This window comes from Aotus nancymaae, unplaced genomic scaffold (genome assembly GCF_030222135.1).
Source record: "Aotus nancymaae isolate 86718 unplaced genomic scaffold, 86718_ANA_hifiasm-v0.15.2.pri h1tg000059l, whole genome shotgun sequence".
Taxonomy (NCBI): Eukaryota; Metazoa; Chordata; class Mammalia; order Primates; family Aotidae; genus Aotus; species Aotus nancymaae.
This window is the reverse complement of record NW_026988473.1, coordinates 17,851,996-17,878,279: the sequence shown is the minus strand read 5'-3', so window position 1 is coordinate 17,878,279 and position 26,284 is coordinate 17,851,996. Positions and strand designations below refer to the sequence as shown.

At 45.1% G+C, this 26,284-nt stretch overlaps 1 protein-coding gene across 2 annotated transcripts; it reads left to right on the top strand.

Annotated features, from left to right (window-relative positions):
• Positions 1–9,353: 9,353 nt before the first annotated feature.
• Positions 9,354–21,074, top strand: ACCSL (1-aminocyclopropane-1-carboxylate synthase homolog (inactive) like). Of its 2 annotated transcripts, none has more exons than XM_012452643.2 (14): positions 9,354–9,910; positions 11,446–11,505; positions 11,933–12,003; positions 12,381–12,450; positions 12,699–12,765; positions 13,709–13,806; positions 14,054–14,131; positions 14,479–14,579; positions 16,304–16,393; positions 17,458–17,503; positions 17,602–17,743; positions 19,734–19,876; positions 19,963–20,116; positions 20,935–21,074. In XM_012452643.2, exons 1-14 carry the CDS (start codon positions 9,410–9,412, stop codon positions 21,015–21,017), a joined length of 1,704 nt encoding a protein of 567 aa, XP_012308066.2. In that variant the 5' UTR covers positions 9,354–9,409; the 3' UTR covers positions 21,018–21,074. The 2 variants fall into 2 exon arrangements, with proteins under 2 accessions (XP_012308066.2, XP_012308067.2); XM_012452644.3 differs by having other exon boundaries at positions 11,399–11,505.
• The last annotated feature ends 5,210 nt before the right edge of the window (positions 21,075–26,284 follow it).

The window sequence follows — 26,284 nt, the reverse complement described above, 5'->3', positions numbered from 1 at the left end:
AGTTGGTAATTATCATAATCACCTGGTGATTCTATTGAGTTCATCTTATTTCTCTGTACATGCTTTCTCCTTTTACTATTTTTTTTTTCCTTTGGCAGAGATGAGATCTCACCATATGTTGATGAGCGTGGTCTCCAACTCCTGGCCTCAACTCCTGGTGGTCTTGATAAAGTACACAGGCCCCGGCCTAGCCTACTTCAAAGAGCCTGGCCCTGTAGCACTTCATTAGTTCTCCAGGTGACGCCAATACCCTCTAAAATTTGAGAACCATGACTTCAATGAGTGGTTCTCCCTGGGTGAGTGTTGCAAAGCCTTTTCTCTGTAATGGGGCAAAGAGAGCTCACTTTAGGTAATAGGGAACTCCTGGGGAAGATCACCCTGGATGGGAAAAGGTGGATCTTATTATTACCTCTGAATGTACCTTGTGCTTAAAAGCAGAACGTGCAGGATACAGTAATACACATTCAGTGAGGAGGAGGCAGCAGAGCAGGTCCCTGAGTGCTGACAGTCAAGGAAGGTTGGCTCAGTCAGATTTTAGGTCAGAGAGAAGATGAATGAAAACAGATACGGAGGTAAGTGCTGGTGGCAGGTTAGTGTGAGCTGAGGGATGTAGAGTGAGGGGGGTGCTTTGGACCCAGTGACGCCTGGGGCTCCTGGGCCTCCACTGAGCTGGGGTCCCTGATGGACTTAGGTGGCTCACGGCTCCCCAGAAGTGAATGCCAAGCTTTGAGCGTGTGTGCACCCTTCCAGGGAGAGGTCTCAAGGAGGGATGTTGATAAGAGCAGTGGGGCCTGAGGTTCACCAACTTGGGTTTGAAGCTCCTCTTTCCACTTGTGCCATCTCATGTGATTCATTGAGCCTCTGGTTTCTCATCTGTAAAGTGAGTTTGATGATGGTATCCTCCAATTAGAACTGTTTTGTGAATTAAATAACATAACATAAACAAGGAACCTAGACCAGGGCCTGACTTGAGGCAGTGCTCAAATAATGTTAGCTGTCCTTGGTAATATTGTGGTTCAGAGAATTCTATGTCCCCCACGAATAGTTTACATCATTCATAATTGTTCAGGTCATATCAGGGATCTTGCTAAATTCAATGGACTGTAATGAATTATGTCCTTAACTGTGTCATCTGAAAGTTGGGGATAATTCTTACCTCACAGCAGTTGTTAGGGTAAAGTGAAAATGAAACGACTTGAATGGGGCCGCTAGGTAGTGATTAGGCTAACTCGTTAGCTAAGTGACCCAGCCTTTTCTTCCAGGTTACGAGTTTTCTTTTTAGTTATATCTAATTGTCTGTTAAACCCTTTTGTTGAGGTTTTCCATTTTTGGTGCTTCTATTTTAACCTCTAGGGTAGGTTGAAAATGCTAGTCTAGTGTTTACTACCAAAGTCTGACCCATGCGTATATGTAACATAGGAATTGCTGTGTTCCAATAAAACTTCATAAAAACCTGAGATGGGCCCCTATTCGACAACTATGCTAAACTCTCATAGATCTTCCATTAATTCTCTTGTGTTTTTCAGATGTATAGTAGTAAGCCGCAGTTAGTGATAGTTCAAATTCCCTTTTCTGACTCAAATTTCTTACCTTGTCTAATATTACTTGGCTGAGACAGCTGGTACAATGTTAGATATTTAGCAGAGACAATAGGTAGGCTTTATCTCGTTTATGAGAATCCTTCCATTGTTTTCCAGTTGTATAGGAGGCTGGCTTTTTAGCTGAGAGATGTTTTATGTTAAATAGGTACCATTCATTTTAATAAGTTGTCTAAATAAAGAATGGGTGCTGAATTTTGTCCGGCATCTTTTTAACATCTATAGATATCATTGATTAAAAAAGAAACTCCCTAGGATGTATTAATGAAAAGTTGATATAAATAATAGTATTAAACTATTCTTACGTTCTCCTATAACCCCACTTGGTCATAAGGTTATTTTATGGTGCTGTTGGATTCTGTTTGCTGAATGCTATTCAGCTTTTAAGATATCGATGATCTACTCATAGGTGAAATTCACCCATAGTTCTTCAGTAAACTTCATCAAATCTTTATCACTATTTATTTGACTATAAAATGTGGTGTTTTTCCTCTTCTCAAACAATTAGCACTGCAGTAATATACTCCTTTAAACATATGGTAGAATTTACCTGTGAGACAGTCTGGGCCAGCTACTTGTTTAGGGAGTTAGCTCTTTTCTAACATCTATAGGAACTGATTTGTTTAAATTTTATTTCTCATCTGGGATTAGGACTAATGAATTCAGTTTTTGTTTTTTTTTTCTTCTCTTTTTTATTTTTTTAAGACAGGGTTTCACCATGTTGGTCAGGCTGGTCTTGAACTCCCAACCTCAGGTGATCTGCCCGCCTTCGCCTCCAAAGTGCTTGGATTACAGGTGTGAGCCACCGCGCCCAGCCATAAATTCAGTTTTTATACTAAATTGTCCATCCAGATTGAAGTGTAGCTATAGAATTATTCAAAATAGTCTTTAGTCCATCTTATTTCTCTGTACATGCTTTCTCCTGTTAGCTTTTTTTTTTCCCTCTGGTAGAGTTGAGATCTCACTATGTTGATGAGATTGGTCTCCAGCTCCTGGCCTCAAGCCATCCTCTCACCTCAGCCTCCCAAGGTGTTTGGATTATAGGTGTGAGCCGCCATACCTAGCCTTCCTGTTTTTTTTTTTTTTTCTTTATTAGATTATCTTACGGTCTTTTTTTGAACTAGATCTTCATTTTTTCTACTGTAAAATAATTACTCAAATATCCTGTGTAAACCCTGGGCCCAACCCCATTCCGGTCTCTCCACTGGAAAGGCTAGCATTTAAAATGAAGTTATTGACTGGGTGCAGTGGCTCACACCTGTAATCCCAGCACTTTGGGAGGCTGAGGTGGGCAAAGCGCTTGAGCCCAGGAGATTGAAACTAGCCTGGGCAACAAGGTGAGACTTGGCCTCTACAAAAAATACAGAAAAATTAGCTGGGCATGGTGGTGTGTACCTGTGATACTAGCTACTTGAGAGGCTGGGGTGGGAGGATTGCTTGAGCCTGGGAAGTTGAGGCTGCAGTGGGCTGTGATTGCAACACTGCACTCCAGCCTGGGTGACAGAGTGAGACCGTCTCAAAAATAAACTTATTTAGCTATTTATATGCTAGCAGAGACTTAGTTCCCTATAGCTATATTTTAAATCTAAGTCTAATAAAATTCATAAGTATACTGTCTGAGCTTGGACAAATGGCTATCACCATCTACCTACCACTCCATCCCCTCCATTTCCATAGAAAGTTCCTTGAGCCCCAGTGCAGCCAGTTTCTACGCCCACCCCTCCTCTGGCAACCACTGTTCTGAGGAATTGGTACTGCCTGTGGAAGTATTGATCCTGTGATGGTCACAAGATTCTAAGTGAAGTTATTTTCTTTCAGTACATTGAAAATAACATCTGTCTTCAGGTTTCCACTGTGAAGTCAGCTTTTGAGCTGTTATTCCTTGAAAGAGACATTTTTTTCCTGGACTCTTTTTGAGATGTTATCTGTCTTGTTTTTTGCAGCTTCACTGTAAGTGTAGATTTCCTTATCCTAATAAGCATCTGTGCTTCTTGAGTCCATGCTTTGATGTCTAACTATCTAGCACTGAAGATACATCTTATTCAAATGGTTTTTGCCCCATTTTTCTCTTCTTTTGGGACTCCAAATAAATACATATGTGTGTGTATTAGATTTTTTCATATTCTCTTACTTGTTCTTGTCTTCATGACTCATTCCAGAGAGTTTCTTCAGCTTCTTCTTCCACGTTAGTAATTTTAGCTGTATCTAATCACCTATTAAACCCTTCTATTGAGGTTTTAAATTTTTGGTCCTTATATTTTAACCTCTGGGGATCTCCTGTTTCCTTTCGAATCTGTTATCTTAATGAATTCTAATTTTTCTTTCCTTTTTTTTTTTTTTTTTTTTGAGATGGAGTTTTGCTCTTGTTGCCCAGGCTGGAGCGCAATGGTGCAATCTTGGCTCACCGCAACCTCCGTCTCCTGGGTTCAGGCAATTCTCCTGCCTCAGCCTCCCGAGTAGCTGGGACTACAGGCACGCGCCACCATGCCCAGCTAATTTTTTGTATTTTTAGTAGAGACGGGGTTTCACCATGTTGACCAGGATGGTCTTGATCTCTTGACCTCGTGATCCACCCGCCTCAGCCTCCCAAAGTGCTGGGATTACAGGCGTGAGCCACCGCGCCCGGCCCTCCATTTTTAAACTTAGATTTTATCTCCTTCAACAGAAAAGCAATTATTTTATAATCTACTCCCAGTAGCTGAAGACTAGTTGGTCTATCTCTCATCTGTGCTGGTGGTTTTAGGTCATGCTGTTTATTCATGTAACTGGATTTTCTACGTGCTGGACACAATATTTAAAAATTATTTGAGAAATTCATTCTAGGGTAACAGCTTCCAGAGTATTTGCTCACTTCTACCAGGAATATTCAGTCACCAAAATACTGTATGATTTAACCCCATCTCAGAACTTGAGAATTTCTGGGTATTATGTGACATGAAGCCAGGCTGCGGTTCATGTAAGGACTGGTTTTCTTCTGGTTCACTCTGCTTCCTAGGGCTAAAATGAGAGGTTTGGGGTTTAAATCCTGGCTCTAATGTGAGACCTTAGAAGTTACTTTATCTTCACTGGGCTTCAGTTTTATCACATCTAATTGAAATAAGTGTCTTCTCAAATAAAAATAGAAAAAAAAAAAAAAGAAGAAGAACAAAGAAATAAGTGTCCTCTCATCTTACATATGGAGAAACTGATGCCCAGATGGGAAGAAATTCTTCCAATATCCTATAATTAGCGAGCAGCAATTATAGAATAGAGCCTAGGCCTGTCAAGGGTTCTTCTACCTGAGCTTTCGATTTTGCACCTTGTATTTAGGGATCTGTATCTCCGAATACCTTGCTTCACTGCAATCCCTGTCACACTTGCCATACCAAGAAGGAGGAATCTGAATTAGATGAGAATACTGAGACACCAGAGGAGGCTGGCGTCTGGCAAGAAGAAGGAAGGCTGAAAGGCCGAGGCAGAGTTATAAGGGATTGGCGGGCACTAGACAAAGTGATATTAGAATTATCCTCCTGTAAATGGTATACACATGTGCTGGCATCAAATGTGAACAGGAGGCCAGCCTGTTCCCATTTCATTTCCCACATTGACTTCCCCTTCCCAGCTTCTACCATTCAAGATCTGTCTTTCAGCTCTTGTCAAAGGCTGCTAGTGCCCACTGGGCTGATCCTGGGATACTGGTTTTATCGTTGCTACTGTAGCTGCTATAGAAGGCCCCTGAGTGAATTGAAAGGTAGATGGTTGTAGAGGGGAGATCCCATAAGCGCCGAGGCAGGAGCAGAAGGCCTCTGCCTATTTCCCTATAAATAATGAAGAAGAAAGTAACTAGAAATATAACTGTAGTTGTTATTCATATGTGATCTTAGTTATTCATAGATGATCTTAATTCTTTTACTAATGCCTCTCAGGTCAGAAGTGTGAACCTGGGATGATATCGTGAAATGAAGGACACTAAGGCAAGATGCTCTAAGCCCTCTGTCACACCCGCATGAGGGCTGCTGGAGGGCGCCTTGGCTGTGCAGCAGTGCCAGTGCTGTGAAAACGCCTGCTGTTTAGCCAGCTAGTGGAGGAGATGTCCAAAATGGCTGAGACATCTCCTTCCTGGGGAAGTTAGGAGAAAACTCCGTTTCTCTAAGCTCTTGTGGTAAGGCCTGATGGCTGTCAGGAGGCCTGCAGACATCCAGGGGCTTAACTGTCTCTATGTGATGCTGTGCTTCAGTGGTCACGTTCCATGTCTACTCTCATGCTCTGCTTCTGCACCTGGTTCCTTTTTTCTTAGAAAAGATCATCAGTAATAGTAATATAAATCTTAATGTTTTAGTTCTTTCTTGATAAATATGGAAAAGGTGCTGATATATTATGCTCCTTACCTCACTTTGGGTGCCAGAAATTCCTGAGCCCCTACCTGAATGACACGTGATATACTTGACCCTATCACTGCCACAGCCTATCTTACCTGCCTCCAGATTTGCAACTCAATGAAAGTGAGAGTGTCCCGGCATTCAGCATTCAGGGCCACTGCTGGTCACGTGATTTGGGTAGCAGTGGACCCCTGGGCCCAAACTCTCTTTCCTCTGTCTCTGTGTCTTCTGCCTTTTATTTCTATAATTTCTCATGTCCACACCAGCCGGGAGCGGCTCACAGAACCCTGTAGGGCTGGATCCTACAGATGGTGGGAGGCTGAGGAATATTGAAACCAATGGTATAACCAAGAAGACTTGAGGAGAGGATCGGTAGACCCCTGATACTGCAGAGCTTAGGGCTGAGGTTAGGGGCATTATTGCCTTTGTGGAACGGCGTCATTTACAATAGACCTTTTCCCATAGAAAGGTGAGTCTTGGCAGAAGAACAGCTTCTAGGTTTACTCCTGGCCTTGCTGCATACTCCCTTTGTTATCGGAAAATACATTTTGGGGCCAGACATGGTGGCTCGTGCCTGTAATCCCAGCACTTTGGGAGGCTGAGGCAGGAGGATCACTTGAGCCCAGGAGTTCAAGACCAACCTGGACAACATGGTGAAACCCGGTCTCTACAAAAAATACACAAAAATTGGCTGGGTGTGGTGGCATGCGCCTGTAGTCCCAGCTACTCAGGAGGCTGAGGTGGGAGAAAGACTTGAGCCCAGGAGGCAGAGGTTGCAGTGAGCCATGATTGCACCAGTGCACTCCAGCCTGGGCAAGAATGAGATTCCATCTTGAAAACAAACAACCCCCACCACCACCAAAAAAAACAAACCAAAACATTTTCACCAGAAAAATGCATTACTTTCAGTTACCTGCCTCGGCCCCCATGTTCTGCTCTGTAAACCTGCCCCAGGAGGTTCTCATTCTACTTTAAACAAGGTTCCTCCTCCATTTGCCTAGTAGGACACACCGTCCTCCAGCTTCCCTCCCCTATACTGTTTCCTATGTGCCTGGAGTCCCTGGCTGAGTGCTGGGTAGATGGCGCAGACTAGTGGGACTTTGGTAACAGCAAGGACTTCCAGGGCAAGAAGTCTAACAGCCCCCAATTTAGCTGAACTGGAATAACTACTTAAATTCTGGGACCATGGGCTGAGCTGGCTGATGTTACAGAGCTGTCCAAAGAGCTGTCCCATCTTTGATTTTGTTGTTAAGGTGACACAGGACAAAGATACTCAATATGTAATTCTAGTCCTGGGAGAAGGAAGAAGATGCCTGGTGACAATAACTTCTTGTGCATTGGAGGGAGGTTCCCACCCCTATCTTGGCTGTTTCCACTTGCACTCCTCAGGACCAACAGGGATGATAGGCACCACCTTTTGGAAGGCAAAACCAAAGAAATCTCACCTGGCCCTTGAATTGCTCTATGATAATCAAGTATTTGGAAAGACAGTGTGACTTACCTACAGAGTTGAGAGCCCCATTGAAATGAATCTCTTCCAGGATAGGAATTTTGGGCCAGAGCAAAGGTCTTGCTTGTGGAAGAGAGGGTTAGTCTAGGCATAAACACTCATATTTGTTCAATTTCTTTCTCATCAGTGTGTTCCTAACACTGAATAAAGTTTTTGCATCACTGATGAAAGGTTGGGATCGTAAGTCAGGACTTGATACAGCTTTTTTCTGTGGCTTTATCTGTCTGTTGCTCATCTTCCATGGCCAAAGTCTTCATCTGTGGTTCATCTCTTCCCTGACTTGGCAACGTCCTTGTGATTGTGCGTCTCCTACTCATTAACTATGCTAGTTGCCGACGTGCTAAGGTACTGTGCTAAGAATGTAATAATGAAGGCCGACCTGGGCAGACACTGAACAAGTAACGATATTAAATGTCATGAAGGGAAGGTTTAGGTTGCAATGGGAACATCACAAGCAAACTGAACAAGGTTTGAAGAAGTTGGACAGAGTGGTACTCCGAAGTACTGGTGCCTTAAACCTATAAAAGAAGCAACAAGGGTTTGTTTGTTTGTTTGCGTGTGTGTAGGCAGATGTTACTTAGTGGAAAAAAATTGGAATTGTAGCATTTGGTGGAAGGGGCGTAAGTCTAGGTTTTTAGAAAAAAAGGTCTTGGTGTCTTGGGATATGAAGATTGTCTTAAAAAAGTAGCGGCAGCTGTTGGCCTCAAGCTTTACGACCTTCTGGGATCTTGTTATCTGATTTATTGATTCTTTGAAGCTTTAAGAAGGTATTTTTTGGTCTTGTTCCATATTTTGACTTGTTTTCAGAAGGAAGGTTAATCCGAATATTTGGAAGGCTTTTGCAGTAAGCCGTAATCGTGTCACTGCACTTCAGTCTGAGTGACAGAGCAAGACCCAATCCCTCCAAAAAAAGTTGTTTTTTTTTTTGGTTGGTGTAGTCCCAGGAACTTGCTAGAAATGAGGATTCTCAGGTCTCACCCCAGACATACTGACTCAAAGTTCAGGGGTGAGGTCTCACCATCTGTGTCCTACCATGCCCTGCAGGTGATTCTGATGGACTTCAAAGTGAGCCACGTCCCTAACACAGAGTTGCAAGTGTAAGGCAGCCATTGCAGTGAGGAAGCCTAAGGCAGCCATTGCAGTGAGTAGGTTGCAGGCATTTACAGGAAGCCAAGCAAGGATAGAAGAACTGAGGAATCTAAAGGCTTTGAGTATCTGGTATGGCCAACCTGGAGAAGAACAGGCAAAAAGAAGGGCTGATGTATTGAACAAGCTTGGCAAACCTTTTCTATAAAGGGCCAGACAGTTATTATTTTAGGCTTCGTGGACTGTATGGTCTCTGTCACATGGTCTCTGTCATGACTATTAAACTCTGCCATTGTCATACAAAAGCAGCCATAATCAAGGCGCAAATGAATGAATGGGGCTGTGTTCCAATAAAATTATCTATAAAAATAAGTGGCAGGCAAGATCTGGCCCTCAGGTGGTAGTTTATTCTAGCAGAATGTTTTACTCAGTGGGTAGTGTTGCTAGTTGTTTTTGAGCAGTAGAAACCCTTTTTTCCTATTTAACCAGACAAAGCAGGAACCGCTCAGGTTGAGGAACAGGGTGGAGATTCCGGAGTTTCCTTGTTCATATCCTCCTGCTCTCACAGTGGACCCTAAGAGTCTTCCTCAGGACACATTCTAATGCCATTTAAGTAGAGCACTCAGTGTCTAGGCTTGGGGCCAAGTACTCATTGCCCGAACAAGTAGGTAACTCTTCCTGAACCAATCTGGTCACATAACCAAGGCATGGAAGTGCGAAGAACCAGCCTGAGATCTGTTCTGTCTCCATCCATTTCTGGACCTGAGGGTCCAGGAGATCCTCCTTTGCTCCAATGCATGGTCTCTTTCTCTGTAGGTGCCAGGAAGCCTGCAGAGGCCAGTACAGATACCTGGAGTATGAGTCATCGGTCAGATGCCCTTCCTGTGCCCTCTGGCCAGACGAGAAGCCAGGTCCTCAGAGACCAGAGCATCTATACCCAGCTGTTGGAGGTGACACGGCACTTGCAGCAGACCATGAGGGAGCACTTTGTGCAGCTGATGAGCAGGCAGGGCCTGCTGCAGGAACGGAGGCACACCCAGGCCATCCGTGAGCAGGAAGCCCTCCTAAGTCGCTTACTGTGCCAGATGATCAACCTCCTACAGTCTGGAGCCACGGGTGGCCTGGAGCTCCAAGTGCCTCTTCCTTCCGAGGACTCTAGGGATGATGTCAGATATGGGCAGGGGACCCAACTATCTGGGCAGCCTGATCCAGTTCCCCAACTGAGTGATTGTGAAGCTGCCTTTGTTAGTCGTGACCTGTCCAACCGTGGGATTGGCATCTATGCCCTCTATCAATTGAGCTTCCAGGACTATAATGCCTACCAAAAAGACAAATATCATAAGGATAAGAACACCTTGGTGAGAATTTGGGGTGGAGGGTGGGCAGCATCCTCACGGGCTCCAGTCACTTGGATTTACTGAGTCCTGTGCCAAGTGTTCTATGCGCTCTCATTCTTTATAGCCTTATGAAATGGGCACTCTTGTCATCTTGCAGATAAGGGAATAACTGGAAAAATAAGGTGACATGCCCCAGAAAGTTGGGAACTCCATCCACCCCCAAATCCCTCCCTTTCCCTAAATCCTAGCTCTTAATCATTAGGAGTCAGTCCCTGTAGTCACAGAGGCAAATGAGTCTGCCCTCATGGAACTTAGCATAGTGAAGAATGAGTCAGCCACTGGGGCACAGGCATTAATAATCTCCCCAAGAGCATGAAAGCGATGCCCTCTTCAGTTGGTCTGGGAAGATGTCTTAAAGGCTGAATCAGCCAGCCACGTGGTGATGGCTGTGGCCATGACCCTCCAGGCAGGTGTGAAACAGCACATGTGAAATCATTAAGATGGGAAGGGCTAGGAGTGATTGGGAAAGGAGGTCCAGTGGCCAGAGTAGAGAGCACTGGTGCTGTGGCAGGAGGTGTGGACAGAGATGGATGGGAGGTGTTAAGATGTTTCCCTCAGGGGCCGGGTGTGGTGGCTCACGCCTGTAATCCCAGCACTTTGGGAGGCCAAGGTGGGTGGATCACTCAAGTCCAGGAGTTCGAGACCAGCCTGGGCAACATGGTAAAACCCAATCTCTCCAAGAAATACAAAAACTAGCCAGGCATGGTGGTGCACACCTTTAGTCCCAGCTATCTAAGAGGCTGAGGTGGGAGGATCACTTGACCCTGGCGGGTGGAGGTTGCAGTGAGCTGAGATTGTGCCACTGCATTCCAGCCTGGGTGACAGAGTGGGACCCTATATCAAAAAATAAAAAGAAAAAGAAAAAGGAGGTTACCCTCAGGGTGATAGGAAACTGAAGAAAGGCTTACGGCAAAGTGGAGTCCTGAGCAGCTCTCCAGACAGAGGGTGGAGGGTAACATTAGCTATACCTTCCCCTCTGTTCCCATCTCTGTTCTCCTGTAATAACTTAGAAGGCCCTAATGTGTAAGGAGAAGTTGCAGAGGTAGGTGTCAGGTGGGGCTTTGGGGATTAAGGGTCCAGGCTCGGGCGTCAGGTAGGTAGAGTTCTACCTATCACCCAAGGTTACATGGCCAGTAGGTTATTCGACTTTTCTAACCTTCACTCTTTAAATTGGATCATATAGAACCTTCTTCTCGGGAATTAAGGCAACTCATGTGAAGCACTTGGTCTAGTGTCTGGCACATAAGAATTCAATGACTGGTTGATAGGACATACCTTATTTATGTGGCTCTATGGAGGAAATTTGCAGGCTGTACTATTTTGGGTTCATGGAAAGCTTTCCTAACACTTAAAGTTGTCAGATGTGGATTGAATTACCTTGTGGGCAGTGAGATCTCCATTTGAACTAGTCCGAGATGAATATTAGCATGTTTCAAGGGATCTATCTAGGGTGGAGCAAGAGGATCAAACTGATCTTAGATTCCTTCCATCTCCAGGGCTTCATTAACCTTGGCACCAGTGAGAACAAGCTCTGCATTGACCTGATGGCTGAAAGAGTAAGCCGTGTTCTGGGCTGTGTTGGGACCCACTCCTTCAAGGCTTAGTCCCCCTAGTGTGCTTCTTGGCTGTGATAGATACTGGGGTAAGACACAGAAGCTTGGGAAAAGGAGTGGAGAAATAGCTTCTAGAATAGCACATCTAACCTCCTGGCCTTGCTGACCATCCGGAGGTGTTCTCTGATCAGGTATATGGTGGGTAGGTTGCTCTGGGAACCTCTGGGTCAAATACTTCCCAGTGAGGTATCTGTTTGTGTAATTTATGACAAGATGGCAGCCTCCATTAAGGAGCATGCAGTGTATATACCCATTCCCTTTCTGGGAGGCCATGTATGTGGAGGGCAAACACTCATGTACGAACCAGGAGTAGGATGAGGCCTCTTGGACTTCCCTGGCCTACCTGTCTTCATGTTCCATTTGTCAACAGTTGCAAGAAAGTGACATGAACTGCGTTGAGGAGGCCTTGCTGCAGTACCCTGATTGGAGAGGGCAGCCGTTGTAAGTGACCTTCAGAATTTAGGGTCTCTTGGTCCCACAGGCAGCTGTCCTTATCCAGAAGGAGGATTCAAGGCACCAAATTCCTGGTTGGTCACCTCCCTGTCTCTTTGGGTAATAACTTCTAGAAAATGCCTAGAGCAAAACTCCATCAGGAGGCAGCCTGGTATAGTAGGAATAATTCAAAAGGCCTGAGTTCTTGTCCCAACTCTCATTTATTGTCTGTGTGACCTGGGGAGTTGATGGTCTCAGTCAGTAGCTCTGTAATGTGAGGTTGGACTGGGTAGTAAAGGTCCCTGTTAGGTTGAACAATGACCATCTAAGCCAGAAGTGAGGAAAGGGGCCTGGGAACCACAGCGTCTCTCTGGGTCTGTTTACAGCCTGCGGGAAGAAGTGGCCCGGTTCCTGACCTACTACTGCAGGGCACCTGCCCCACTTGATCCAGAAAACGTGAGTCAGTTTCCCAGCCTTGCTGCCACCCTGGTGGAGGGCTATATTCTTGGAGGATGCTCTGCCCTTTCTAGGGGGTACGAGGAGAACCAGTGGAGACTCTCAGGGTCACAGCAGTGTGAAGGCCAATGTTTCCTGACTGAGGACATTCCCTGTGCCTGTCCGGCCCAGGAGGATGGAGAAAGCGTGGCTACCCCTTCTCACATGGGTATTGGTTTTGACTTCTGCCTCTTGTGTGTTGTCTTCAGGTGGTTGTTCTAAATGGCTGCTGCTCTGTCTTCTCTGCCCTGGCCATGGTTCTGTGTGACCCAGGCGGTAAGTCAGCGGGCTCTGCTTTCCCTCTCGGTGAAATACTGGCATGTGGGTAGGAACACACGGGCACTGCATTTTGAGGAAGAAGAGCATCTTGACTCAAGGCCTTTTCCCCAAAGTGCTGGGGCTTCTCCCACACTGACTAGGATATCTTCCCATTTCTGTGGGAGCAAGGGGTTTGGATGCCCCATTTAATGGAAGAGATACATGATGGACCTCAAGGAAGTATGCCCCAGGAATGACGATGGGAAGCTGGCTACTATGTTCATGGTTGGGCTTTTGGGCTCATCTGCAATACAGAGAGCCCTGGCAACAGGCTCAGACAATATAGATTTCTTACCTACTCAAAGAAAGGTTAATTAATCCTGGACCAAACAAGGCTGAATGGACTGTTCCCAACCTCCCCCATAACAATGCTTAAGCAAGAGACTCCAATCTTAAGGAGCTCTGGATGCATCAAAACAAGTGGCTAAGATGGTCCCTTTCATGCAAAGGAGCAGGTCTTCTGTTAGCTCCCCAGTAAGGCCAAACGGATGGGAAGAAAAGAACATGAGATCACCAGGTCCAAATGATTGGAGCCCTCCTTGCGCATGGACCTTGACCTCTGATATTTGGCCTGGATCAGATGAGGCTTTCCTAATAATCATCGCTCCATCTGCTGTTGAGCCTAGCTTGATTTGTGCCCTGAATTATGAGCCATTCACAGTGATATTCCTCCCTCTTCCTCTCTAGTGTACCCACAAAAAAGAAACTAGAGTTTTCTTTCCCCCAATGGTGTCTGTAATAATGGATAACTTTCATAGCACCTGAACCTAAGAATATTAATCTCCAGGGAAGGGATCGTGAAACTGAGTTTCTTTCTGTCGATAGCTTTGCTAGTTTGGGGAGCCTGGCAGCAGGCTCTGATTGAAAGACCTTGGACTGATGGCTCTGTATCTGTTTCCAGAGGCCTTCCTGGTCCCCACTCCCTTCTATGGTGGTTTTGCCTTTAGCTCCCGCCTGTATGCGAAGGTCGAGTTGATTCCTGTCCACCTGGAGAGTAAGGTTTGCATGGGGCCCCTTCCCTGCTCTGTACCCCTAGGCAATGGACTGTTCTGGGGACACTTAAAGGGGTAGAAGGGCTTGCTTTCTACCCATCTAAGTGGTTGGGTAGAGGTGGAGAAATTGGGGTGGAGAGGGCATGTGGGCTGGCACCATGGTATGAAGGCAGGGGTTTGTCTGAGGTTTATGGGAATGAGGAATCAAGGCTTAGATTTTAAGAGACACTTCTTACGTGGTGTTTCTCTTCCAGATCACTGCTATAAACACCTATCCTTTCCAGCTCACTGTGGACAAGTTAGAGGAAGCCTTGCTTGAAGCTAGGCTTGAGGTAAGGAGGGAACCACATTTTTAGGGTGACCGCTGCTGGTCCTAAAAGGGATTTGAGTATTGAAATTCCGGTACTGCTTGTTCACCGAGACCTGGTGGGCTGTTGGAAGTCGGAAGAGACAGTGAATGATCCAGGGGTGTGTCCGTCTAGGATCCCTGAGTCCTATGGGATGTAACAGCAGCCCCAGACTTCCTTCCTCTTTCCCCTCTGTGGACATTACAGTAGTTGCTGCATCAAGATCCTACCTAGGCCTTCCTGGATGTCCTGACCTGTAAAGGATCCTTGGCTGAATTTAGAGTAGATACAAAGGACTTGTATTCACTCAGTTATGTTTGGGTTTTTCTTAGGGGAAAAATGTCCGAGGCCTTGTGCTAACCAACCCTCAGAATCCTTTGGGTGACATCTACTCCTCAGACTCATTGATGAAATACCTGGAATTTGCCAAGAGGTATGAGTTCCACCCCTTGAGACTAAGAGATGTTCCTTGAAAGGGTTCCCATCACTTACAGTCAAGAAGTCAAGAGCCAGATCTGGTGGCATATTCCTGTAATCCCAGAACTTTGGGAGACCGAGGTGGTGGTCACTTGAGGTCAGGAGTTTGAGACCAGCCTGCCCAACAGGGTGAAACCTTGTCTCTACTAAAAATACAAAAATTAGCCAGGCATGGTGGCAGGTGCCTGTAATCCCAGCTACTTGGGAGACTGAGACATGAGAATCACTTGAACCCGGGAGGAGGAGTTTGCAATGAGCTGAGATCATGCCGCTGCACTCCAGCCTGGGCAATAGGGTGAGACTGTCTCAAAAAGTAATTTACAAAAAAAAAGGTAATTTACCCTAAATCTTCTCACTATACACCATACTTTTCGGAGTTATGTACAACTAACTGAAATTAAAACAAAGGAAAACGTAACCACGAACTTACCACTTCAAACTTTTTGCCATTTCCTTTCTAGCCTCTGCCCATGTATTGACATTTACATAATAGTCAAAATATAGTTGTTTTTCTGAGGAAAATGTCACTTACAAATACAGAATTTGTTACTTTTCTACTTAAGCTTAAGTACTTTCTGCCAGCATCCATTTCCAAAGGCAGGACTAGGGGCCGAGGAAAAGACTCTCAGACCTTGATGCGATGAAGACATGTTTCTGCAGAACTTCACGATCCTTTCCTAAAAGCATGCTAACCTCAGTTTTGTCTGGAGTCCTGAAATAGTCCTATTACTTAAGGCAAATAACCTTCCATTTTCCATTAGAAAGAGACTCAGTCAAACTTCATGACTAACTCAGACCAATGAATGGCGCAGCGTGGGGTCAGGAGGAACAATGCTAGAGGGGGTGGGCAAGAATTGGATAGAATGGGTTCACATCCCAGCTACAGAACCTGCTAATGGAGGGAACTGACTTTACAGTGCAGAGCCTTAGTTCCTTTTTTTTTTTTTTTTTGAGATGGAGTCTCGCTCTATTGCCCAGAGTGGAGTGCAATGGCATGATCTCAGATCACTGCAACCTTCGCCTCCTGGGTTCAAACAATTCTCCTGCCTCAGCCTCCTGAGTAGCTAGGATTACAGGTGTGCACCAACACACGCAACTAATTTTTGTATTTTAGGTAGAGACGGGGTTTCACCATGTTGGCCAAGCTGGTCTTGAACTCTTGGCCTTGTGATCCGCCTGCCTTGGCCTCCCAAAATGCTGGGATTACAGGCCTGAGCCACTGTACCCAGCCCACGTTAGTTTATTCATCTGAAATGGAGATGACAGTACTGAGGGTTGTTGGGAGAATGAATGAGGCACATACACAGTTAGGAGCTCCTGACTCTACCAGTTAAAAATTCTCTGGGCCACCTAGCCTCTTCCCATAGTCTCCGCTTGATGGTTGAATGGTTAGCTAAGGTTAGATGAGATGTTTTCATATATGTCTTTTGGGTCCTGCTCCTTCCCAGTACCCCCAAGCCAGATCTAAGGGTCCCTTCTGGTGTACCACCCCATCTACCTTACTGTGCCCCTTGGAGTCTCAGATGGGCTGCTGGAGCAGTAGGAGTGCATGATCTGTGTCCAGAGAACACCATAAAAGACATGAGTTAAGATGACAAAAGTGCTTGTAAAAAGCATGCAAAGACAAAAGATTACAGAGAGAAGCTAGAACTTGTTCTCCTTCTTTCATCTCATCTGCAGGCATGATCTACATGTGATCATAGATGAGATTTACATGCTGTCTGTGTTTGATGAATCCATCACATTCCACAGTGTTCTGAGCATGAAAAGGTGAGTTGGTCTCAGCTGGAGTTGGGAACGAGAACCACAAGGTTCTGGTTTTGCAAGGTGAGTTCATGTGACATGAACTTAACTGGCTACTTGCTAGGAACAGAGTTAACTGCCCACAGGGGCTGTGAATACAAGCAAAGCATCATCTTTCCCATCTTTCCCCCTAAATGTCTTCTAGTCTATATGCTATTTTGTATACAAGATAATAATGTGAGGTCAAGGTAGAAAGTCTACTGTCAAAGGTCAAAATAGAGCCTCATAAAATGCCAGGGTAGGAGCTTTTATGAGGCTCCTACAGGGAAAGAAAAAGGGGGCAGAACCTTCTGAAGCGTGGTATCTTGCCCTAGAGATGGGATTCCAGCAATCAAAGCAAAAGAAGGAAGTGTCTGGCAGAAGGAACCGCTTCACCAAAGGCGGGGCAGTAAGAAATACTCAGGCACGGGCCGGGCGCGGTGGCTCAAGCCTGTAATCCCGGCACTTTGGGAGGCCGAGGCAGGTGGATCACAAGGTCAAGAGATCGAGACCATCCCGGTCAACATGGTGAAACCCCGTCTCTACTAAAAATACAAAAAATTAGCTGGCCACGGTGGCGCGTGCCTGTAATCCCAGCTACTCAGGAGGCTGAGGCAGGAGAATTGCCTGAACCCAGGAGGCGGAGGTTGCGGTGAGCTGAGATCGTGCCATTGCACTCCAGCCTGGGTAACAAGAGCGAAACTCCGTCTCAAAAAAAAAAAAAAAAGAAAAGAAATACTCAGGCACGTTCTAGAAATGATGGTGGCCCAACTGCCAAGAAGGTGGCTTTGGCCAAGCTGTAGGAGAGCCACACGTCAAGCTGAAGGTCCTAGACTTTGTTCAGTGGGCACTCAGGTGCTGTTCCCTCTAGGTCTTCAGGGATACCTTGTGCTGACTTCCTGGCTTAACTGAGACAACTGTCTCCTGAACTTTGGGCCCTTGTAGGCCCTGATCTCTAGGAAGAACCTCAAGTCCACTTTCCCCTCGTAGGCCCCAGATCTTTATCAACTATTTCTCTCTAACCTTAGTTATTTTTCCCATTTCTTCTTCAGTTTGCCTGATCGCAGCAGGACCCACATGATCTGGGGTACCAGTAAGGTGAGCCATTGCTTTTTCTCCTTGGCTAGGGAAGGAGGGGGGGCCAGGAATAGAAGGCAGACAAAACACTTGTTCCTGTTCCACTTTTCTTCCTCTAGGATTTTGGCATCTCTGGCTTCCGCTTCGGTGCTCTGTACACCCACAACAAGGAGGTAGCCTCTGCGGTCAGTGCCTTCGGCTACCTCCACAGCATCTCTGGCATCACCCAGCACAAGCTGTGTCAACTGCTCCAGAACACAGGTACTGAGCTCTAGTGCAGGCTGGCATGTTGGCTGGACCTCATGGCTGTGGGGAACTCTTGGACTTGCTTGGGCTCCGATGTGCCCTTAATATACCGAGACCCTATTTGCTGTCTCAGATTTAACTGTGGCAAGATGTGAAGACTGAAGGAGGGCAAGAGAGGTCAGATAACACAGCACGGTGTAGATAGAAGATGGAGGTGCTGTTTCAAAACACAAGACAAGGCCAGGCGTGGTGGCTCATGCCTGTAATCCCAGCACTTGGGGAGGCTGAGGCAGGCAGATGACTTGAAGTCAGGAGTTCGAGAACAGCCTGGCCAACATGGCGAAACCAGGCCTCTGCTAAAAATGCAAAATTAGCCAGGCATGGTGGTACACACCTGTAATTCCAGCTACTTGAGAGGCTGATGCAGGAAAATTGCTTGTACTGGGGAGGTAGAGGTTGCAGTGAGCCAAGATCATGCCACTGCACACCAGCCTGGGCAACAGAGCAAGACTCCATCTCAAAAAAAAAAAAAAACCCTGCAAAATACAAAAACAACAGCAATAACAAAAACATAGGATGAGCTTTAATTTCTGGATGTCTGGTAGCTTGTGTTCTGCCTAGAAGTGGATGGCTAATCCTACTCTAAGTTGTGAAGGTAGGAACTTCAGAAATTAGTACTTATGTGAATATATATTTTCTTTCCCCAAAGCCCTGTTTGCTTTAGACAAAGATTATTAAAAATAAAAACAAAAAAACCAAGCTGACTCTTCCAATACAACATTATCTCATCTTCCAAGGTGGCCAAAGGAGAGCTGTCATTTGGGCAAGTTGGTGTGGCTGGGCCTGTGGCACCTGGATTCATCTTCCCCTCGCTTGGATCTAAAATGAATGCTGGCCTCAGAAGGGACTTACCCCTTTAGAGCCATGGCCCAAACTTAGAAGAGACTCTATTTCTTTAGTTCCCTGTAATAGAACAGATACCAAGCTGGAAGTTTTAATTAATAGCTGGGATATGATGAAACAAACTAATGTCATTATATTTGCTGGTTTAGAAAACAATTTGCTTTCAGCCCTGAGAGGGGAGAGAAGTAGATAGGAGAAATCCAACTGATTGGTTCCCTAGATATCAAGACCTTTGATACTTGGCGGTAACCAGATCCCAGCCCCTTCAATGCTCATCCTCAATCTTGGATGGACATGGGAGTTTCCCAGGGAGCTTAAATACTGACATGTGTGTTCCATCTTCAAAGATCCTGATTTAGATGATCTAGGGGTATAGCCTGAGCATCAAGCCTTCCAACAGCTCTCCAAGTGGTTCTGTTCTATGAATGCTGAGGGCAGTTGGGCTAAGAGCATCCCCGGGCATATATCTATTCCTCCAACTGCATTGTATGAGGCTCAAATTCCAGAGGTAGGAGCTGTGAGTCCCTGCTGCTTGCCCAGTTGACAACAGCAGCTATAACCCCTGTTAGGGGATTGACTCCTTGCCTCAGGGCTCAAAGGGAACTTTCCTACTATACCTTTGAGAAGCCCAGTGTCTCTACAGGAGCCTTAGATAAGAAGTGGGTGTATTGGGTGTGGATACCATCAGCTTGAATATAATAGTCTTAGAAATAGCTTGCAGGGTGCAGTGGCTATCACCTATAATCCCAGTGCTTTGGGAGGCCAAGGCAGGTGGATCACTTGAGTCCAGGAGTTGGAGACCAGCCTGGCCAACATAGTGAAAACTCATCTCTACTAAAAATACAAAAATTAGCTGGGTGTGGTAGTGTGCACCTGTAGTTCCAGTTACTCAGGCGGCTGAGACATGAGAATTGCTTGAACCCAGGAGGTGGAGATTGCAGTGAGCCAAGATTGTACCACTGCACTCCAGGCTGGGTGACAGAAGGAGGCTGGTTTGTTTTTGTTTTTTTGCATAAAGCTCAGGAAGGGAGCATTTGGGAAGGAACTCTCCATAGATTTCTGTGATAATATCTGTGACAGTGTTTTTTCTCTACCCACCCAGAATGGATCGACAAGGTGTACCTACCCACCAATTGCTTCCGGCTCCGGGAAGCTCACAAATATGTCACTGCTAAGCTGAAGGCATTGGAGATCCCCTTTCACAACCGCAGCTCTGGCCTCTATGTCTGGATCAACTTGAAAAAGGTGAGTTCTGGGAATGAGGACCAGTGTTCTTGGGCAGACCTGCCAGTTGGGTCTTGGGCTCAGCTCTGTTCCTCTGCCCTACCTAGTACCTGGATCCCTGTACATTTGAAGAAGAACAGCTCCTCTATCGCCGCTTCCTGGACCACAAGCTGTTGTTATCCTGTGGCAAAGCTTACATGTGTAAGGAGCCAGGCTGGTTCCGCCTCATCTTTGCAGATGAGCTCCCCCGGCTAAAACTGGGTGAGTGGAGCTGACCTCCCGATCCTTTAAAGGTGCCCCATCAACTTAATATCTCAACCTCCCCCTGCCCTTAAACATCCTATATATCCAGCCCTTCTTTATTCCCTGTTTCCATGTCTATCTTTAATTAAGTGCTTTTGCAAATAAGAACTGATATATATCTCAAGCACCTGTCCATTCATTACCCATTTGGGGTATCTGTTCTGTGACTGCCACTGAGTGAGGCATTGGGATCACAAGCTAAAAAGTAGTACTCTGCCCTTGTGGGGCTGGCAGCCCTAGGTGAGATGGGACAGGCAGATGACTATGGAAGTCCCTGTATGCCATATGGGGACATACCTCTAGAGAGTTTAGATTCTTCTCTGAGGTTGTAGAGAATAAGACATCATGTTAACATTTATTTATCGCATTCCACTACATGCCAGATGGTGTTCTACCTGCTGGGAACATAGCAGTGAATCGTTCATTCTCATGAAGGTTTCTGTTGCAGAATTCTTTTGAGCTAGTATAGAAGGTAGGCTGAGTGAAGAGACACTAGAGGGAAATGGAAATCCTGATTAGGCCAAGGCCATAAGCCCCAGAGTACAGGCTTTGATATGAGACATTGAGATGTCTCGCAGGCTGACATAACAATGATATTCAAAAAGAAGTCAGGGATGTAACATGAGACTTGGAAATCCATCCCAAAGATGGGAGGGCTGAAGTTCAGGATCCCTGAATGAGAGGCTCTTAGAGTTGAGCATGACCTGGATATGTCTGGGACCTACTTGCAAACCCACTAAACCATATTTCTGTCTGTCCCCATTTGGACCCTCTAGCCATGCGTCGGTTCTGCGACGTGCTGGAGGAGCAGAAGCAGGATTTGATAGCGAAGCAGTTGGAGGATGCAATAAGGGAGTAAGCTGCCTGCCTCCCAACCAGAAGCTCCAGCCTGTCACTTGCTCAGGGACCTCCTAATGTCAGCCTCTGGCCCAGAAGTCCGGGGTGTCTTCTTGTCAGGGTTGCGACGGAGAAAATGGTGGACTCCTCCAGAAGGTCTCATCTGACCCAGTCATCACCCTCCTGTAGCTGAGTGCCTGCTGTCTTTGGAAGCTGTGCATCTTTTTAGTCTTTGCTAGCCATTATATATGCAAAATGTTTTTATTGGGGTTGGGGTGGGAAGGCCTAGAGGTACCTAGAGAAATAAAGGAAGCTCTCTGAGCCCCTATTTAGATGGCTTATTTTTATCTAATAAATTCTATCTTCTTTTAAATTCTAGGCCCAATTTATTTTCCTGTTTACATTCTTCATAATCATTTTTGGAAGCCAGATGATTTTCTGTCCTCCTTAATTTTTAAATTCTAAGGCAGGTTCTGTGTGCAGAATACTGTCTGGAGCAGGCCAGAAAAGGAAAGAAGTCATCCTTAACTGATAGGGCATTTTCCAGGCGTTGGATGTAATGTTCTGTAGGATTCTTATGAAATCGCATCCACTTCCACATGACCTGCTAAGAGGCAGGTGGGAGCATCATTGCAGGTACTCCTGCTTCCAGATGCTAGAGTTTGTTCCACTTTTATCTTTCCAGAAGGCTTTTAAAGTCTCTTGCTGGGTGTGGGGCTCATGCCTGTAATCCCAGCACTTTGGGAGTCTGGGGCCAGAGAATGGCTTGAGGCCAGGTGTTTGAGACCAGACTGAGCAACCAAGACCCTGTCTCTACAAAAAATAAAATTAGTTTGGTGTGGTGATGTGTGCCTCTAGTCCCAGCTATTCAGGAGGCTGAGGTGGGAGCTTCGCTTGAGTCTAGGAGATCAAGCCTGCAGTGAACCATGATCATGCCTCTGCACTCCAGCCTGGGGACAGAGACCCTGTCTCTAAAAAAAATCTGAGAAACTTGGTATCTTAGTCCCTTTCTGATGTCAAAATATCACAAACTGGATGGCTTATAAACAAATCTTTGTCGCGGTTCTGGAGGCTGGAAAGGACAAGATCAAGGCCCTGGCAGATTTGGTATCTGGTGAGGGTCCCATCTTCCTACTGTCATTCTGTGTGGCAGAAGGGGTGAGGAGTCTTCCTCTGCTTTCATGACCTAATCACCTTTAAAGCCCCCACCTTCTAGCACCATCACCTTGGGGGTTAGGATTTCAAATATGAATGTTGGGGCCACACATTCAGTTCCTGGCATGTGGGGTTGTCCATCTCCATCTCTAGTGTTTTCAGTTGTTCAAATCAAACCACCCATCAGTTTCTCTGCAAAACCCTTGCATGTTAGAGCACTGATGCTGTGAAATGGGCAGAACAGAGACTACCACCATTTTGTGGATGAAGAAAGAGCTCACAGTACCAGCTGGTGGCTTTACTTAGTCACTTGGATTTGTGGCTTTACTTGCTCCAAGTCCAAATTTGTTTATTCTTTAATGTCAGTTTTCTTCCACTAGTTTTTTTTTTTTTTTTTTGAGACGGAGTTTCGCTCGTTACCCAGGCTGGAGTGCAATGGCGCGATCTCGGCTCACCGCAGCCTCCGCCTCCTGGGTTCAGGCAATTCTCCTGCCTCAGCCTCCTGAGTAGCTGGGATTACAGGCACTCGTCACCGTGCCCAGCTAATTTTTTGTGTTTTTAGTAGAGATGGGGTTTCACCATGTTGACCAGGATGGTCTTGATCTGTTGACCTCGTGATCCACCCGCCACGGCCTCCCAAAGCTGGGATTACAGGCGTGAGCCACCGTGCCTGGCCCTAGTTTTTTTTTTTTTAAACAAAAAGAAGCAAGCCAATACATTGACTCTTCAAGGTTTTGTTAATACCAGAAAATATTCTTCACAAAATGACAATGGCTACTAGAAATACAATGGTAATTCACTGGAAGCATGCAGGAGCTCATGAGACAAGAAAAGAAGGTGAAGATGGGAACCAGAGATGCTCCTGGGATCTCTGTCATAGGAGAAAATAGCCAGGCTTGAGGGCACTGTCCCTAGGATGGAAAGAGTGATGCCTTCTGTGGAAGGGGAAGGCTGTTTCTGTCTTCTGTCCCACTCACAATTCGGGTAGTAGAATGTCAAACCAAGCATGGGCCACAGACTGGAGCAGAGATCACAAACCTGAAACATGACCCCAGAAGGTAAGAGGGAGTTCACCTATGAAAAATTCAGTGGTTTTTATTTTTGTTTTGTCAGGAAATATGGGTATAATGAAAACCGTGTGCTTCTCAGGCTTAAGGATAAGTGTTTTGAGGTTTATTTAGGAGAATGAGATGATTCCTGAAGCACTCCCACATGGGGGTATTTATGCATGCGTTGTAAGCTAGAGAAGGTTTTGGAAGATCTGATGTAGATGTATATATTTATAGGGGTCAAAGGTTCGAGACACATTTTCAGATACTGTGTCAGAGGTCTTGGCATTGATTCACACCCACTGAGTTAGTATGGTCCAAATGGAGTCAAAAGTATCCTTGAAGATGGCTATACATGTGCACGATACAGCTCTTTTTTTCGGGGTGGGGAGACAGAGTCTCACTCTGTCACCCAGACTGGATTGCAATGGCACAATCTCAGCTCACTGCAACCTCTGCCTCCCGGTTCAGTGATTCTCCTGCCTCTGCCTCCCAAGCAGCTGGGACTACAGGCATGTGCCACCATGCCCAGCTAATTTTTGTATCTTATTTTTATTTATTTATGTATTTAGAGATGGAATCTTGCTCTGTCACCAGGCTGGAGTGCAGTGGCACGATCTTGGCTCACTGCAACCTCTGACTCCTTGGTTCAAGCGATTCTCCTGCCTCAGCCTCCTGAGTAGCTGGGATTACAGGCACATGCCATCACGCCCAGCTGATTTTTGTATTTTTAGTAGAGACAGGGTTTCACCATGTTGGCCAGGCTGGTCTCCAACTCTCCATCCAAATACTAGAGTTTGTTCCACTTTTACCTTTCCAAAAGGCTTTTAAAGTCTCTTGCTGGGTGTGGGGCTCGTGCCTGTAATCCCAGCACTCAAGTGATCTGCTCACCTCGGCCTCCTAAAGTGCTGGGCTGAGCCACCGCGCCCAGCCGATATAGCTCTTTTAAAAGAACCTCTAGTATAATGTTAACTAAAAGTGGTGAGAGAGGATGGCTTTCCTTGTTCTCAATCTTAGCAGCATTGAGTGCAATCTTCCTCTCTTGAGTATAATGTTACTGTATTTTTCATTCTACCCTTTATCTAATAAAGTTTCCTTCTATTACAAGTTTGCTGGGAGTTTTACCAGGTATGAGCGTTCAGTATTGTTAGATGTTTTTAATCTACATCTATAGAGATGATTTTTCTCTTGATTATCAATGTGGTAAGTTATACTGATTTCTTAAAAATGTTAAAGTAACTTCATATTGCTGCAATAAACCCTGTTTGGTCATGATGCATCATTCTTTTGTATACCATTGACTTTGGTTTGATATTTTAAGAATTTTGCATTCAAGAGGGACATCATTCTATAATTTTTTTGTAATGCATTGTTAGTTTCATATCACGATTAATGCCGGTTTCATAGATGTTTGGGAAACTGTTCCTTCCTCAATTTTCTAGAAGTTTGTGTCCGAAAAAACGTCTTCAATCTTTAAATGTTTGGTTGAATTCAGCTGTAAAACCATAAGGGCCTAGAGTTTTTTTTTTTTTTGTAAGAAGGCTTTTACTTATAAATTCAATTTCTGTGATAGTTCAAGTTTTCTATATCTTGCGTCAGTCTTAGTTATTTGTGCCTTTCAATAAAACATGTTTATTTCATCTAAGTTTATTGGTTGACATAAAATTGGTTATACATATTCTGTTATCCTTTTAATATATATATGGGATCTTTAGTTGTATCTTCTTTTCATTTTCTGATACTGAAATTGATACATGCAGGAGACAGATAAGGGGGAGGGTCTCCGGAGAATCTCCAACCCATCTGTGCACTGGGAGAACAAGGCGGAGCCCAGGGAAGTCACAGGTAAGCTCAGCGGGGAGGAGCCTGGCTTCTTCAGCTCCTGTATGGTGGCCTGGGATTCGATCTGTGAGGTGGGAGCCTGTCAGCAGGACCCCCTCTCGCTTTGCTGAGAGTATTTTTCTTTTTTCCTTTACACCCAATAAATTCTGTTCCCTTCACCCTTCAATGTGTCCATGTTCCTAGTCCTTCCTGGTCGCGTGGCAAGAACCTGGTTTTAGATGAAGTGAAGAGCAAAATTCTGCAACAAAGTGAGTTTTTTTTTGATCAGTTGATCTAACTGTTTATCAACTGTATCAAACTTTTCAAAGAAACAACTTTCGGTTTCATTGATTTTTCTCTATTTCATTTCTGCTCTTTATTTCTATTTACTTTGAGTTTAATTTGCTCTTTTTTTTTTCTAGCTTCTTAATGTGGAAGCTTAGAGCATTTTTTTTTTCTTTGAGACAGAGTTTCGCTCGTTACCCAGGCTGGAGTGCAATGGCGCGATCTCGGCTCACCGCAACCTTTGCCTCCTGGGTTCAGGCAATTCTCCTGCCTTAGCCTCCTGAGTAGCTGGGATTACAGGCACGCGCCACTATGCCCAGCTAATTTTTTGTATTTTTAGTAGAGACGGGGTTTCACCATGTTGACCAGGATGGTCTCGATCTGTTGACCTCGTGATTCACCCGCCTCGGCCTCCCAAAGCTGGGATTACAGGCGTGAGCCACCGCGCCCGGCCAGATCATTTGTTTTAAGTTGGTTTCAGATATATGCATTTTAAACTATTCATTTATCACTTAGCATTATTTTAGCTACATTCCATAAACTTTGAACTGCTGGTTTTTAACCATTCAAAATATTTTCTAATTTCCTTTGTGATTTCCTTTTTTAAATCAAAGGTTTGCTTAGCATATGTAACTTAAGTTTCCAAATATGTGGGGATTGTTCAGCTTTCTTTGTTAATGATTTCTACTTTAATTTCATGGTGGTTTCAGTGTACTCTGTGGTTTCAATCCTTTGAAACGTATTAAGACTGTTTATGGCCAGATTGTTTGTAGCATGTGGCCTATCTTAATGTTTCATTTGCACTTGAAAAGAAGTATTTTCTGTGGTATTGGGGATGTTGTTCTATAAATGTCAATTAGATTAAATTTTTGCATAATGTCCAAAACTTCTGATCCTTAGTGTCTTTGATCTGTTTATTCTATCACTGAGAGAGAGTGGTATACAATTTCCCAGTTATGATTATGGACTTGTATTTTCT

Bases quoted from the DNA above. Each gene is read 5' to 3' on its own strand.
- ACCSL (XM_012452643.2), top strand. From the start codon at position 9,410: ATGAGTCATCGGTCAGATGCCCTTCCTGTGCCCTCTGGCCAGACGAGA. The intron at 9,911-11,445 runs GTGAGAATTTGG...TTCCATCTCCAG, and splicing joins ATAAGGATAAGAACACCTTG to GGCTTCATTAACCTTGGCAC. The intron at 13,807-14,053 runs GTTTGCATGGGG...TTTCTCTTCCAG, and splicing joins CTGTCCACCTGGAGAGTAAG to ATCACTGCTATAAACACCTA.